General features: G+C 36.7%; 1 protein-coding gene across 1 annotated transcript; it reads left to right on the plus strand.

Moving 5' to 3' along the window:
* Positions 1 to 691: 691 nt before the first annotated feature.
* On the plus strand, positions 692 to 9075 carry LOC112723260 (uncharacterized). The gene is made up of 22 exons (XM_029289996.2): positions 692 to 1444; positions 1609 to 2077; positions 2179 to 2264; positions 2513 to 2626; positions 2758 to 2946; positions 3066 to 3131; positions 3243 to 3299; positions 3772 to 3894; positions 3973 to 4089; positions 4409 to 4516; positions 4611 to 4746; positions 5134 to 5265; positions 5665 to 5841; positions 5928 to 6544; positions 6749 to 6947; positions 7021 to 7259; positions 7345 to 7408; positions 7525 to 7763; positions 7872 to 8058; positions 8190 to 8415; positions 8513 to 8668; positions 8778 to 9075. The coding sequence occupies exons 1-22, from the start codon at positions 728 to 730 to the stop codon at positions 8869 to 8871; spliced, it is 4512 nt and encodes a 1503-aa protein (XP_029145829.1). The 5' UTR covers positions 692 to 727; the 3' UTR covers positions 8872 to 9075.
* The last annotated feature ends 5407 nt before the right edge of the window (positions 9076 to 14482 follow it).

The following is a 14482-nucleotide window of genomic DNA, read 5'->3' on the forward strand; positions in this document are numbered from 1 at the left end:
AAATTTTTTACCCTTTTAACTACGTTACAATATTCTTTATCTAGTTTTTTTCTTCGTATTTTCTATTTAATAATCATATTTATATCTTTAAATTAATTATCATTTACTTTTAATCAAAATATTTTAACGAATATAAAAAACAGTTAAAAATTAATGAGCTGCGAAAATTTCTTATTGGTTTTTTCAACTAATCCAAAGGTAAAACAAAAAAAATGAAGTTATTTTATAAAATAAAAATCGTATTAGGTCTGTCTATTAATTACTGTTTGTTTAACTAATTATGAAATAGAAATAACAGAACGCGCAAATTGATGCTTCTCTCTACCACACTATTATTAGCCTATAGCTCTATATGCATTACTTGCTGTATGTACAAGGCGAAATTCAAACTCTAATACTTATTTAAACAGATTAGTGAATTAACCACTAGACCAACTCAATTTAGTTTATATGCACTACTATTTTTACAGCATTTGACTCCATTAGCATGCCACAAAATATTTATTGGGCCGACTCTATCTCCAATTCAGCCCAGATAGGCCCAATTTATCCACATCATTACTGGGCTTAAAAGATGAACGGCTACCACCAGAATCCTCCTCCTCCAACGGCTACCACCAGAATTTACCCGCCTTCAGTCGCGATTTTAAATTCAAAACTCAAAAAGCAATAAAAGATCGAACCTAACGGAACCTTCTTTCATTTTCACATTTTCCAGTTTCCGACAATGGATGGCGACGAAGCTCCTTTTCCATCTCCGTTCCCTCGCCAATCTTCATCCTCACTGCTGAACGACATCACCAACTTCAGAACCCCCAAACGCCCCTCCGTCAACCCTACCGTCGAAACTCCAAACACCAAATTCTTCACTGCCTCCAAATTAACCCCTCGCTTCTCCTCCTCCTCCGCCTCTGCTTCCCGTCGTCGCCCCTCCCTTGCTCCTCCCACGAAGAAATCAGTAGCCGCCGCAGCCAGGAAGCTCAAGGCCTTCCAAGTTGAGCAGGCACAATCTTCCAGAAAGGCCCAAGTCAAGAAGGAGCAGTCCCTTAAATCCCTAGCCAAATCCATCACCGTATGGCTCAACTTCCTCCTCCAAAACCCAGCCTCCTGCGGTTGCGACTTGTCCATCGCCGGTGTCCCCGTAGGAGATGGAACTACCACCATGCCAGCCCCCAAGGGAAAGAGGGACAGTGGCCCTGGGATCTCGGTTGGGGTCGATTCATCTTGGCGAACTCCCAAGAGGCAGAGAAAGACATGGTCCAGGAACGAGTATCGTGCTGGCAATGAGAATGCCGCACTTGAGCTCCCAAATTTGGTGTTCTCTTCTTTGAGCGATTCTCTGAAAGATGTGTGCAGCTTTGAATATTTGAAGCAGCGAATGAGGGTTTATCTGAGCCTTGGGAGTTGTAAGGAGATTTTTGAAGTCATGAGTCTAGTCACAAAGGTTTGTTTTATCAGCTAGCTCTTGATTATAGTTGTTGTGAACTTCAAATAAACTAATAGAAACACACTAGAAAGGGGATAATTAACTGAACTTCAAATGAAGTAGGCTCTGAATGAAAAGCAAATGAGCTTTGTCTGAATTTCCTCTGCTTCTTTGTTTCTCAGACAATTGATGGCGAAAGGCTGAGCATGAAGGCACATTGCCCTATAGTAACGGATGTTGGGTTGAAAAATAAGGCCATAGGAATCCTTATGTGTTATAATCCAATTTGGCTGCGAATTGGACTGTATATAATTTTCGGTGGTGATTCCTTGCTGTCAAGTGAAGATGTTGATTCTGATCAAGATGTCAAGTATCTGAAAATGCTCATTGACAAGCTATTCTTTTCACATGAGGGTCTAGCTAAAGCATTCTCTTATAACAAAATGGTTGAAGGCGTGTATAGGGCAAGGTACTATGAGAATTTGGGGAATGTCATTTTGAAGCGGATACTACTCCTTGTGCTTGTCTTGGATAAAGCTAAATGTCAAAGTTGCCTCCCGCTTGAGTATGGCATTGACGGATTAGATGGGGGTTCCCCTTTATTATTCAGAGCAGAGTCTTGGATTAGATCGAGTAGTCAACTGATTCATGGCAAGTCCTCTTGGATGCTTTGGTTGCATTTTCTATTGATATATCTGTAACGGGCGTTTTCATTGTAGGTTGACCTTTCTCTCTTTTTGGTTGGAAATTAGAATTTCTATCATCTGATGTAATGCATGGAGAAGGAAACCTTTTAGCACACTTGTTGATTTTAGGTTACAAAGTATCTCATCAACAGGTGAGATATTCTTCCAAGTGCTATGCTTTTTTGTCTGATTGTGAAGTTGTCTGCTACTGGGATTGTGTATGTGCGGGCACTTGCACTTCCACCTGCATGGGGGCAACATCATTTGGGTGCATTATATGATTATAATAGATGCAGCACTTTAATCTTTTGGGACCACAACTGATTAGTGTGATTATGGTTGTTATATTGACTTCAAGATGTGTTATTTTGTTTTATCTGACTGCTCTGTGATTTTGTAGGGTCATCTTGTTGGATATGATTTCAGTGTCAGAGATTTATTCGTTGATCTCCAAGATGGAGTGAAACTGTGTCGGGCTATTCAGCTCTTGCAACATAATCCCTCTATCCTGATGGTTAGTCAGATTTAATTTTACTCACTCTATATGTTGGAAATTGTATTGGCTTATTTGAAACTTCCAATGCCGTTGCTCTATGGATAATGCCATTGGTTATGAATAATGATGCATCATCATTGTATTGACAGAAAATTGTAGTTCCCTCAGATACTCGTAAGAAAAATTTAGCAAACTGTGTTCTTGCCCTTCAATATCTTAAACAAGCTAGTGTGTCCCTACATGATGAAGATGGCATGATGATTTTAGCCGATGACATTGTTAGTGGTGATAAAGAACTTACACTTTCCTTGCTCTGGAATATGTTTGTTCACTTGCAGGTAGCAGTTCTATTATACCTGGTTCATTAAATTTCCATAATTTTATTTGCTGAGAATTTACAACTATGAAAGTCTAAACTAAAACAGCAATGTAATTTTCCATGTCATATGGCATGCAGCTACCGCTTTTGGTTGACAAAACAAGTTTGGTGGGGGAAATTTCCAAAATTCGAGGAATCGGCATGGTATCAGTTTCATGTTTTGAATTTGTTATCAACTAGCATTTCTTTGCTGCATTTATCTTTTAAGCTGATGTTTAATTATTCTTAAGATTTTATTATTACTTCATGTCCCAGGATCTCATAAACAGTGCAAATTCGACTTCTCTGGAGATGCTATTGAATTGGATTCAGGTACCATCATAGGATACCTTCATATATCCTATATAATTTTGTTTGGAAACCGAATGGGAGACTCCTACTCTCTATTTAACCATTTTTCTTGGCTTCATGCTTTTTTCTACTAATTATTACACCATTCAAAACTACAGTATCATATGAGAACTCGTAGGGACTGATTAGAGAAAGGGGCGGCAATTTTCTAGATTCATTACATTTTGGTTATCTTGTTCACAAGTTCATCCGGTAATATTTCATCAGTGGATATAGACTGATAAATGACATTGTGTTGGTTTGGTGTGTATGCTTTAAAGAAATTTATTTTGTGATACTTGGTCTGCCACACTATGTTTCATATATATTTCTATCCCCTTGCATGAGAATCAGATCATGCAATTGAACTTTGTGAGATGGTGATATACACTTAAATAATAATGTTTAATTTTGATATATTCGAATTCACCTTGTCTCAATTTTTTTTCTGCAGGCCGTTTGTGAAAATTATGGTTGTGGAATTGACAGTTTTCATTCCCTTGTTGATGGCAAAGCTATCTGGTGCTTACTTGATTATTACTTCCAGAAGAAATTCCATAATTCCTGCTCATTGAAGGTCTTGAACATGTTTAGGTTGCTGCGGAACATGGTGTGATCTTTTCTTCATTAAGTTGATATTTTATGCTTTTTGCAGGAAGTTAATATGAAAAGTAACAAGGCATCAGTAATGTCAGTTGATGAATACTCAGATGCATTGTACAATTTTATATTATCCCAGAAGTTGACTACAATACTTGGGAATTTTCCAGAGGTAATAGTACCCTAATTTATAACACATTGAAAACCCCATTCAGCTGGCATCAATAAAAACTTATATATTCTTATTCTATAATTGTCTTACATTTACTTTGCAAGTTCATGTAATAAAAATTTGCCCAAAGGACTCCCTTTTGTGAGGGTCAAAGATTCAGCTTTTGCATATCTAACATTAGATGGATAACTTTGGTATCTAAAAATCCACAAATATTGTGATAGTCTAACCTCAAGGGGAAAAAGTTTACTTATTCATGCATGAATATTAACTGTAGACCAGAAGGTGATATAAGCAATTTGGGAATTTTATTCTACAGGTACTTCAGATAAGTGAGCTACTTCAATATAATGGTGCTCGCAGTGATCGAAGTGTGGTGATATTGTTGGTCTTCCTAGCAAGCCAATTATTTGTCAAGAAAAATGTGGTAAAATGGACAACGATTATGGATCTTATTATTGTTGTTCTCTGGGATTTGTCAAAGTGATGTATTCCTTTTCCCTTTCTTTGTTTCTTTCCAGGATCAATTAAATTTCCATAAGCTCCTAGGCTATGATTGCCAAAGTGCAAACCGCAGACATTTGAGGATGGTGCAGTGCCTTTCAAGTTCTGAATCAGTACAAAATCCAGATGATTCATATGTACAAGGCAATGAAGGTTTCTTGTTTTCTCTCTAATTGTGTGACCTTTTTGTTTGTATGCTTTGGATTTATTTATATTTCTTGTTTTGTATAAATAAACTACTAATGGAACAATCCATAGGATAGATGTATAAGTTGGATTCACACAACTCTAGTATCAAGAATAGAGGTAAGAAAATAAGATCAACTAATGTTAAATAGGCTTCATCTTTAAAGTATAGATGATCCTCCGATTTGTAGTTCTTTCATTGCATGTTAGTTGGCTGAGTAAGAAACAGTGTCCAAAGCAATTTTAGAACCTTATTGAAGATATTAATATTTACTTATCTTTCTTTATTCTGTGGTGGTTGTTTATTGTATTTTATATAAATTTTTGATCAAATTATTGTGATTATCATGATAGATGCTGCAAGAAAATTCAAGGCCATCCAGGCTTGGTGGCAGGATATGGCTGAAAGAAACTGTATCAGGAAACCAGATTTTTCTAATTTGCAGAGATCCAGGACCATTGAATCTGGCACTGATACTAAAAGGGGTAACGAACATGACTACACGGTTCTTTACGTTGCTACTATGTCACCATTCATACGTTTACTGCTATTGTAACACTCAAAAGGTTCATTAGTTCGTTACTTCATAGATACTTGTTCCTGAAATTTCTCAGAAATGGTAATGGTAGTTCATTCATCATCCTTTCCTTAAATGCTGATTCAATTTCGTTGGAATTGAAGAAGGCTTAGAAACTTAGGCTAAAACCTTTTTTTGGACTGGGAAAGTATAGACTTCTTTGATTTGAGTGTTTGACATGGAAAGCATAGTTAGTTCATTTCCACTTTTGCACATTGTTGCTTGTTCACCTGTTCTATTTTCTTGCAACGCATGTCTTCTTGATGTGTCTTTTCTCTTGGTGACAATCGCTACTCAATATTTTCAGAATATGCTGCAAAAGTAATACAATCACGTTTCCGGGGATTTATCACTCGTAGTAAGTTTCACACGATGATAAATGCTGTCACCTTTTTGCAATCGGTTTTCAGAGCATGGATGAGGGCAAGGCAGGAGTTGGTCTGTGTGGCATACACCACCAGTCAAGCCTGTGACTTTTCATGTGGTATATGCTTTATCAACTAGTATCAAACATTTATTTGTATTTTGGCCAGTCACTTATTGGTGTTTTATCCTTGTTCACTCTGGCAGACGTATTGAGGCATTCTCAAACGTATAGGAGATATGCCATGCTTTTTGTTCATAGGCATTCTTTAGTGAGGCTGAAGAGATCTGCAAAGCTAATACAGCAAGCTGTGAGGAGTTGGCTCTATTGCAGGCAGCAGCAAGGATGCAGTAGATGTCCTTCTGTCAGGACACTAGATCCTGTGACTGCTGCCATTACTATTCAGAAATTTGTCCGTGGTTGGATGGCACGATATAGATATATTTTTGAGCTTGATCTAAAAGAGAAAGCTATGAATTTAGCCCAACAGAACATTACACTTGATCTTCATACAAATGCAGCTGTTACTATTCAGCTTGCTTGGAAGAATTACAGATGCTGCAAGTCAACCTGCCAGAAGCAGCATCTTCTTGCAACTAAAATTCAAAGTAATTTCCGTAGGTGGTTTTTAAGAAAAAGATTTTTAAATCATGTTAAAGCTACCATAAAAGTTCAATCTTATTTCCGAATGTGGAGATGTGTGAAGGCTTTACAGCACTTAAAAGTCACATCAAGAGCAGCTACTTTCATTCAGGCATTCTTGCGTGGATGGATTGCACGGAAAGAAGCTTGTGCACGCAAGAATCACATTGTTGACATTCAAGTAAGACATTGGCTCATATTCTTTTGATTATGCCTGGTTTTAATTTGAACGGCTTTCTAGTTTGGTGCAGGGCAGAGAATGCATAGCATTATTGTGTGAAATTGCTATTCTTGTGATTTTTCTGAATTTTGGATAAATGTCATGTGTTTTGTGGTGGTGGTGTTGAATATTTTATTAACTTCTACTTTCTTTGAATAATTATAGAGGCATTGCCGGTTGTTGGCTGGTGAAACGGGACTTCTTGCTCAAAAGAGATGCTGCAGTGAAGATCCAGTGTATTATACGAAGCATGGCATGCCAAAAGGTTCTCAATTGTCAAAAAGATGCTGTGTTGGAGATCCAGCGTTTTATCAGGGGGGATTTAGCTTGAAATCGGCTATTAGGTTACTAATGCATGTTTTGTGTAGCTAATTTTTGCTGGATTTAGTTGTAGTTTGGCATTTACTTACTGTACTATCTCTCTTCTGATGATATAGGTGGTGCTTCTACATTACGTGCTCTCATTCCTATTAGTTGCATTTCAAGACCGGTTGGAGTTTGTAGTTTTCAACTTGAACTACTGTTGTCTTCAGTTGTGAAATTGCAGCGGTGGTGGAAGCGTCTCTTGTTCCATAAATTGGCAAATAAGTATGCCATGATTATCCAGTCCTGTGCTCGTGGGTGGATGGCCAGGAGAAAAGCCAATATTTACAGATACCAAATTGTTGTTGTCCAAGTATGGTATTCTGTCTGTTTATTTATGTGTTTGGTTTCCTTTTGTATGTGTTTAATGTGTGTTACTACGTGCTTGAGTTTTCCAGGAAGATGCTGCAGTGGAGATCCAGAGATTTGTTAGGGGGCATATAACTAGAAATCGGCTGTTAGGTAATCAGTTGACAAATTACTAGTGTTTTTTACTCTCTCTCTAGTTAAAGCTAGTAGTTACTTGATAGAGTTGTTTAACATTTTCATACTTCTCTTCTCTTGTTATTACAATGCAGGGTGTGCTTCCAGTCTACGTGCAGCTATTCCTGTTGATTCCATTTCAAGTCCAGTTGGCTGTTGCAGTATTCAACTTAAACTGTTCTTGTTTTCTGTTGTGAAATTGCAACGATGGTGGAAAAGGTTCTTGACACAAAAAAATATGACCAACTCTGCCATTACCATTCAATCTTGCATTCGTGGATGGATAGCCATGCGAAAGGCCGTTCTTCATAGACACCAAATTGTTGTCATCCAAGTATGGTAGCATCTTAATTGTTACCAACAATGTTTATCATTTTTCAATTAATTTGTTCTGATTTATTCATGTTTCTTTCCTCTTTTTAAAAAATTACAATTTTTGTAGTCCCACTGGAAAGGTTACCTTGCACGTAGAGAGTCAAAGCAACTACTTGATTTGCGGTTGAGAATGAAAGAGTCTGCCAGAAATGTAGATGATAGCAAGCGTCTCATAAATAGACTATTGGCAGCGCTTTCAGAGCTACTTAACATGAAAAGTCTTAATGATGTCCTGCATACTTGTTCTACATTAGGTGAGTGCTACATGTGAAAAGTTTACAATATATATAGGGCAACACAAATGTTATAAGAGCCCAATTACTTCATTGCTTTTAAAATTTTACATTCTTGTTTCGTTGTTGATTCATGTATGTGTCATTCACAGATATGGCCACAGAACATTCTCAGAAATGCTGTGAAGAACTTGTGGCTGCAGGTGCAATTGACACCTTGTTGGGGCTTATCCGATCAGTCAGCAGGAGTATACCTGATCAGGAGGTTCTAAAACATGCTCTCTCAACTCTACGAAATCTTGGGCGCTACCCTCATCTACTGGAAGTGCTGATCCAAACACACAACTCTGTACAAATAATTGTCATGGAGTTACTAAGGTTTCAATCCTCAAAAGTTTCTAGGCTTTCGAAATCTGTTCTAGGATTATACTTGCCGTTTCTTAGTGTATAATATAACTTGTGTAACACGTTCCAGGAATAAGGAGGAGGGATACTTCATTGCCTCTGAACTTATGAAGAAGATTTGTTCAACTCATTCTGGGGTTCAAGCCGTATTCAAGTCCCCAGCCCTCCTTAAACGACTGCACAACCTCGTTGATGAGCTTAAAAGAAAGGCAGTTTACGAGAAAAGGTGTTGTTAAAGTCAGGATATTGAAAAAATAATAATTGCATGCTAATCTGATTTTAGAGAAATAGTTCAATTCAATTAGTTACATGTTATTTTGTTTTGTGAAATGCAGAAATGGTAGAAGTGCTAGTGCAGTTATGAAAGATAACAGAGAGAGGAGATTGAAGGAAGCTGCTGAGATTCTGAAACTGATAGCACGAGCCTAAAGTTCCTTAAATGTTGTTTTTATTAATGTGCAACAAGTCAAGCATTTGTTGGCTTTCATTAACATCTTTTTGTACGGTTTAGGATTGCGCCTTGTTGATATCGTAATATTCTTCATGATTGTAGTAGAATGGGTTTAAAAACGCGTTAATAGCTGTTATTAAGCGTGCGATGTGTTATATAATAGAATATAGAATATTAATCAAGCGTTTTTAGTGCTGTTTAGACCATCTCCAGTAGGGAACTCATCCCAGTTCTTGTTTATGGCCCACCTGTCATAAAAAGTAACTCCACATCAGCTTTTGCGTCATAAACAATAAATAGGAACTCAAAGCATCTTTTTTCTCCATTAGGAGGAACTAACTTTAGTCTCTATTGTGGTCCCACTTAATTAATTAATTAAAATACTTAAAATTAATATAATTAATTTTTTTCAATAATATTATTTAAATTTATAAATTTAAAAATAATTCATTATTAAAAAATATTAATATTAAATAAATTCATATATAATAATAATACACAATATATAATTCGAGATTATACTAATTTATAGTTTTGTGTTTACAACTGCTAATTTTAATAATATCATTAGCATTTTAAATTTTAAAAATAAAAATAACCAACTCAACTAAAAATTATTTTATAAGGTATAAAAATTAAATTTATTTTTTAATGTAAGTAAATTTAATTAATTATAATTTAATATAATAATATAAATAATATTCAATATTAATTATAATATAAATAATTAATTAAATAAAAATTTAATTATTTAATCTAATTAATTATTATTTAAATAATTAATATAAATTATTAATTAAATAAAAATATAATTATTTAATATAATTTTTATTATAATTATTATTAATTTAATTATTATTTAATTATTTAATTATTTTAGATTTTATATTATTATTTTTTTATAATAACTTGCCAAATGGCAAGTTGTTATTAGTTAATTTGAGTCCCTGCTTAGAGGGACTCCCTTACCTTGATCCTTGTGCGGGAACTCACTCCTTCTCTCCTCCAATGGTTAGAGTTCCTATATGTCAGAAAAAAGTCAAAGAGGAACTCACCATTGGAGGTGCTCTTAAGCGTAACGCTACCTGATGTCTTTTTCTTATATTCAGTGCGCGAAACACAACAGAATAGTGATGTATGGCTCAGTAAAAACGAATTGTTTTTAGTGTTGGTTTAGAAGTCATTAAGTTAATAAAAAAATATTTTTTTAATAAAAAATATATTTTTTAATTTTTAATTTGTTTGACAAATTTTTAATAATAAAAATATAAAATAATATTATTATATTATTGTATTCAAATATAATTAATAAATAAATTTTTTTTGTATAAAATATTTAAATCTAAAATTAATTTTATTTTTTTAAAAATAATTTAAAAAAAATTATTAAAAGTTCACCTAAATAAATATTTAATGTTTACAGTTTTCTATTTCTTCTGCTTCGTTGACACAAGTTATCTTGTGGAAACATTCATAAAAGTATAAGACACAATTTATGTTTTGCCATTCACTTTGTATAATCTAACACACTAGAGGACAAAAATGCGGGAATTATAAGGAAAACAAAAATTTTAAACATTTGATTTGAACTTTTGAAAGGGCTAGACAATACAGAACGGTATCCAAAATAAGTTAGAAAGAAAAAAAAAATTTCTATCTCAATTGTTTTTTTATGCAATAGTTAAAAAAAATTATTTTATTTCTTTTGTTTACACCTAAACTTTAAAAAAATAATTAAAAAAAATTTCATTCATAAAAATTAGGACAAATCACCTATAAATTAAGTTGGACAAAAAATTAGGTGAATCAACTCAACGAATAATCGTTACAGGGTTCAACTAAGAGGATATTTTTATGTAATTTGAATTAGTCTAATTCGAATTACACATGCACACATCCACTAATTCGAATCAACCTGATTCGAATTACATACACTAATTCGAATCAGGATGATTCGAATTACACACACAAACTCACATACTAGTTCGAATTAGACTGATTCGAACTAGTACCTGATATATTGACTCATAGTAATTAGAAACATGCTGATTAGAATTATGGAATATTTGCCAAAAATATTAAAAAAAATATTAGTGAAATATTTGCCAAAAATATTAGAAAAAATACTATATAATATAAAAAAATATACTACAAAAAATATAAAATTTTTTTTATAAGTATTAGTTGAACATGAATTCTTTTTTTTTTTTTAAAAGGAGAAGCTCAACACAACAAGTGGAGCATAGATATAACAAACAGACACAACTATAAAAAGGAGTACGTTATAAAACTACTAAATAATCCCCGCTGTCATCTTCGGCATTGCTATCAACAACAGAAGGGATCCACACCTATCCACTCCTTGTAGTGTATGGAGGACTGGTAGATGATCTCTTCAATCCCTTTTCCTTTATTTTGAAAAATCCGCTTATTCCTTTCCAGCCAAATGTTCCAGATAATGGTAAAGAAGCATACCATCCACCTCTTGCACTCCTGTTTACTAGTTGATAACTCAGTCCAACTTTGAAAATGCTCCTTTAGCGTTCCCGGGCACGACCATGGTCTTCCAACAAGAGAGAGCCAAGCACACCACACCTGCCAGGAGAATCCACAACCAAGAAATAAGTGGTATCCAGATTCAATACTTTCATTACACAACACACAGACAGTATCCTCCTGGTTAACCACTCCCAGCCGACTCAGCCTCTCCTTCGTATTAACCCTTCCAGTCAAGACAAACCATATGAACAATTCAACTCTAGATAGGACTAAACCTTTTCAAACTGTCCTAGTAAAGCTGTAGCTCGCTATATCCTCTGGAAGCATTTCCACCTGCATAGCCTGCACAAAGGAGTTAGTAGAAAATACACCTTGTTTATCAAATTTCCACACAACTCTGTCCTCCCTCCCATATACTAAATTAACCAGTCTTAATGTTTCATGCAACTGGTTGACTAAGTCTAACTCCCATTGGAATAGCACTCGCCTCCATTGGAAGTTCCATCTCCACTCTAACCCGTCCCAAAACCCACAATCCCCTATGACGGATCCTCTTTGGTTTGAAACTGAGAAAAGCCTTGGAAAAAGATCTTTTAGGGTCCCACCACGTAACCATAGATCCTCCCAGAACCGAGTTCCTCTTCCGTCACCAATCTCCATGGATAGTCCGTTGATCATTTTCTGTTTCAGTCGTTGATCCTTGAACTGTAACTGACATATATCCTTCCATGGCCCCCCCGGGTAGGTAACACCTGAGATGACAACATCACATTGGGGTTGAGGTTATTACATGAGCATACTACCTTCTTCCATAAGGGGCAATCTTCCTTCGAAAACCGCCACCACCACTTAAAGAGAAGAGCTGTGTTACGCACCATGGAATCACCAACACCTAGCCCTCCGAGCTTTTTGGGGGTCTGAACCACCTCCCACCTAACCATGGCCATACCAAGTCTACCATCCTCCTTACTCCATAGGAACCTTCTCTGTAGGGAGATCAGTTTTTCGGCAACAGCCTTTGGCATCTTATACAAACTCAAATAATAGACTGGCAGGCTATTCAAAACAGACTTAATCAGTACCAACTTACCAGCTTTACTTAGGGTCTTGGACTTCCACACGCTCAGTTTCTGCTCCACCTTGTCTATAATGGGCTTCCAAGTCTTCACCAATCTCGGGTTCGCTCCTAACTGAATCCCCAAGTATTTCACCGAAAGAGAGGCCACCTTACAGCCCAACACTCGAGACATACGTTGTATCCACTGGCTGTCACAATTTACAGGAATCAGGCTGGACTTATCAAAATTAATAGTCAGACCTGACATGAGCTCAAAGCAACGCAGGATCCTCTTGTAATTCTTTATGGTTTCTTCTTCCGGTGGACAGAACAGGACAGTATCATCCGCAAACTGAAGATGTGATAGCTCGACGTAATCTCTACCCACCAATAACGGCGAAAGTCGCCCATTTCTCACCACCTCCCTGAACATCCGATGCATGACTTCCGCAACAAGAACAAATAGGAACGGAGACAATGGATCCCCCTGTCGCAAGCCTCTTTCCATCTTGAATGGCTTTGATGGCGAACCATTTATCAACACTGACATACTGCTCGTACTTGCGCACTCCATAATCCAATTCCTCCATCTTTGGCCAAAACCCATCTTTTGCAGCACAAGATCCACAAAGCTCCATCTGACTTTATCATATGCTTTCTGGAAATCTAGATTTATTATTACCCCTTCCTTCTTCGTCGCTTTCATCCATTGAACAGTTTCGCAAGCAATAAGGGCCCCGTCATGAATCTTACGTCCTTTGACAAAGGCACTCTGAGTCTCACCAACCAGTCGTGGCATGATTGCTCGCATCCTCCTTACCAGTATTTTGGATATGACTTTATACACACAACCTACCATACTGATCGGTCTCAGGTCTTTAATTTCTTTTGCACCAGTGAACTTCGGGGCCAATGCCGCCCAGGTGAGGTTCGCATCTGCCGGTAGCTTGCAAGTCAAGAAAAAATTCATCACCGCCTCTGTGAAATCAGAGCCAATTTCAGCCCAACACCTCTTTATAAAGTTCATATTATAGCCATCACTGCCCGACGCCTTGCTTGATTCACAATCCCACACCGCTTCTTTAATCTCCTCAAGAGTCGGTTGCACCTCTAGAGCCAAAGCGTCATCTTCACCAATCATTTCCACCAGTCTGTTCCTGAATCCCACCAATGGAGTCGCTTTCTGATGATACAACTTCTTGTAAAAGTTTCTAATCGCAATCATGATACGAGCTTGGTTCCTTACCATTCTCCAATTAATGAGAAGCGCATCGATCCTGTTGTTTCTCCTTCTTGCGGAGGCTAGATTATGGAAATACCTTGTATTCTTATCAATATCCTTAGCATGTCTAGATCTCGACATCTGCTTCCAATGTAGCTCCTTCCTTACATACCACTTCTCACAGCAAGACACTAACGCTTTTCTTCTTGCCTCCAATGTTCCATCATAAACTCCCTCACCCACCATATCATCAATCTTCTTGATCTCTTCCTCAAACTTCAAAATTTTCTTATCCAGGTCCCCAAAATTTTCTTTATGCCATCTTCCAATAGGAGCTGTCATAGCCTTTAATTTTTTTGTGAACTGTGTCTCACTTAAACCTCTCCATTCATCTTTGACCATCCTCAGGAATCCTTCATGTGTAAACCACGAGTCAAGACTTCTGAAAGGCCTTGGACCATCTCTCTGTCTCACTCCTTCCACTATAATTGGGCAATGGTCAGACAAACCCCTTGGACCCCCACGTAACCGAATCTCTGGAAATTTTTCAATCCATTCCAAGCTAACCAAAACCCTATCGATATGACTGCACGAACTACCTCTGAACCAGGTGAACTTTCGGTCTGTAATCGGCAGGTCCACCAAATTCATGTCATTTATCCAACTCTTGAAGTCTTCAGCTGACAGGGATAAGCTAACTGCACCCCGTCTTTCTTCCACCTGTACAATCTCATTAAAATCCCCCATGAAACAGCAGGGAACCTGACATAGGCCGGCTATGTAGCTTAACTCCTCCCATACAACCAGTTTC

Source organism: Arachis hypogaea, chromosome 11 (genome assembly GCF_003086295.3).
Source record: "Arachis hypogaea cultivar Tifrunner chromosome 11, arahy.Tifrunner.gnm2.J5K5, whole genome shotgun sequence".
Lineage (NCBI taxonomy): Eukaryota > Viridiplantae > Streptophyta > Magnoliopsida > Fabales > Fabaceae > Arachis > Arachis hypogaea.